Consider the following 1,660-nt stretch of genomic DNA (forward strand, 5'->3'; position numbering starts at 1 on the left):
CATGGTTCCCCCCATGTAAGCTCGTCTTAAATGAACTACAAACGTTTCATCTTAATGGGGCTCCAAATCCTGTTGACACTTCTCTTCTGGAGGGGCCAATTGAAGCCGTGGTTTGGCAACATGAGGATGCTTGAAAGATACCAGCTCCTTACCAAATGCCGGGTCTCTGTTGTTGACTGCTTCATAGTCCTCCTGCACACAGTGGTTTATAGTGATGTGAGTCATGGCAGCACCCACCACCGTGGCGCTTTTTTCTTTTGGGGGGTATAAATAAGTAGGAAGATATGAAACAAAAAATAGACATGCAATTAAGCTGAGAACATTTTAATTCCAGGATTTGGGAAAGAGACAAGTTTATGAGCTCAAAAGTGATTATAGAACATCTCCTTTGAGCTTTAGGCATTGGGTTAATTAAGTTGGTTTGGAGCGACATCTTTCCTTGAAACCCAGCTCCTCTATTCAGGTGCAGGTAAGCCTCCAGCGACCTAGATGTCGCTGTGGCTCCAAGATGAGGGTGGGTACGAATCTCTGTGGTTATGAAGTTGGGGGCGGAGAAGCCGAGAGTAGCCGGGAAATGATGGCTGAGGAAGAGGAGGAAGTCAAACAGATCTTGCAGAAATTGCAGGTGGGGCCATAGATTAAAACCTATACGTGCTTTTGTTATCGGGAGCCCCATTTATGCAGTACCTGGGAATTCCTTGCACGTTCACGACGCTGCCTGTGTGTGTGTGTGTGTGTGTGTGTGTGTGTGTGTGTGTGTGTGTGTGTGTGTGTGTGGTTACTATAACTTCCGTAGGTGCAGCCGCAGCGGGCCAGGGGGAGGGGCGCAGCGGGTGTGTTGGGACCCTCTGCTGCTGACCTGACTGCGGTTAATTTCAGTCTGAATGAAGAGATTTTGTTGCTCCTAACTTTATTCCTGCACATTCTTGTAAAGTTTTCTCCCCCCTCGATTCACCCATAACAAATAGTAAGAAACATGTGTATGGCAGATCTATTACTACATGTTTTGATCCCCACAAAGGCCGTTTTCCCGGTACTTTTCTGCTTTGCAGTTAGCAACAGTCGTAGTAATGGCTTGCACCGCCTGGATCCTGGTTACTCCCTTTAGAACGTAACAGTTTTGTTTTTGTTTTTTTGGCATACTGTGCAATTCCAGCTTGGGGTATGATGCAGAGGAGTCCAGACTCCACCCAGTCCACAGTTGACTGTAGTTTTGACCAGGAGGAGTCTGTTTTTACTCGGTAGGTGGGAGCTAACTGTCAATAGTTGCTTGGCTCTTTATTTTTCTTTTAATGACCCAAGTTCTTTGTGTTCTAAGACAGCCTGGAATTTAAACATTAGACCCGTAACAGACTTGCAACTTGCTTAAAGGCTTTTAATGCAAAAGTTTAAACATTGGTGGGATTTTTTTTTTTGAGCAGATTAAAATAAGATTTTAGAATGTGAGCTTTATCTCTTTTCCAGTTGACTTGGATTAACTTGACTATATTCCCTAGTGTGACCGGCCGAAATCAGAAATTCTGGATCCTGGCTCCATGTTAGAAATATTGTTAGTGTATATATGTTTGTATTTGTATAGAAAAAAAATCTGAAAATGTATACTAAACAGTGGTTATCCCTGAGGTTGTTGGGGGAGATGAAGAATTTTTTACTTTGTATT

At 43.6% G+C, this 1,660-nt stretch overlaps 1 protein-coding gene across 1 annotated transcript in view; it reads left to right on the plus strand.

The window, feature by feature from the left end:
- Window positions 1-542: 542 nt before the first annotated feature.
- TTC5 (tetratricopeptide repeat domain 5) overlaps window positions 543-1,660 on the plus strand; it is a 23,417-nt gene continuing 22,299 nt past the window's right edge. The window contains exon 1 of the mRNA XM_019632392.1: window positions 543-625. Coding sequence (XP_019487937.1) covers window positions 575-625 — 51 coding nt within the window. The 5' untranslated portion in view covers window positions 543-574. The remainder of the gene's footprint in view (window positions 626-1,660) is intronic.

Source organism: Hipposideros armiger, unplaced genomic scaffold (assembly GCF_001890085.2).
Source record: "Hipposideros armiger isolate ML-2016 unplaced genomic scaffold, ASM189008v1 scaffold_1132, whole genome shotgun sequence".
Classification (NCBI taxonomy): domain Eukaryota; kingdom Metazoa; phylum Chordata; class Mammalia; order Chiroptera; family Hipposideridae; genus Hipposideros; species Hipposideros armiger.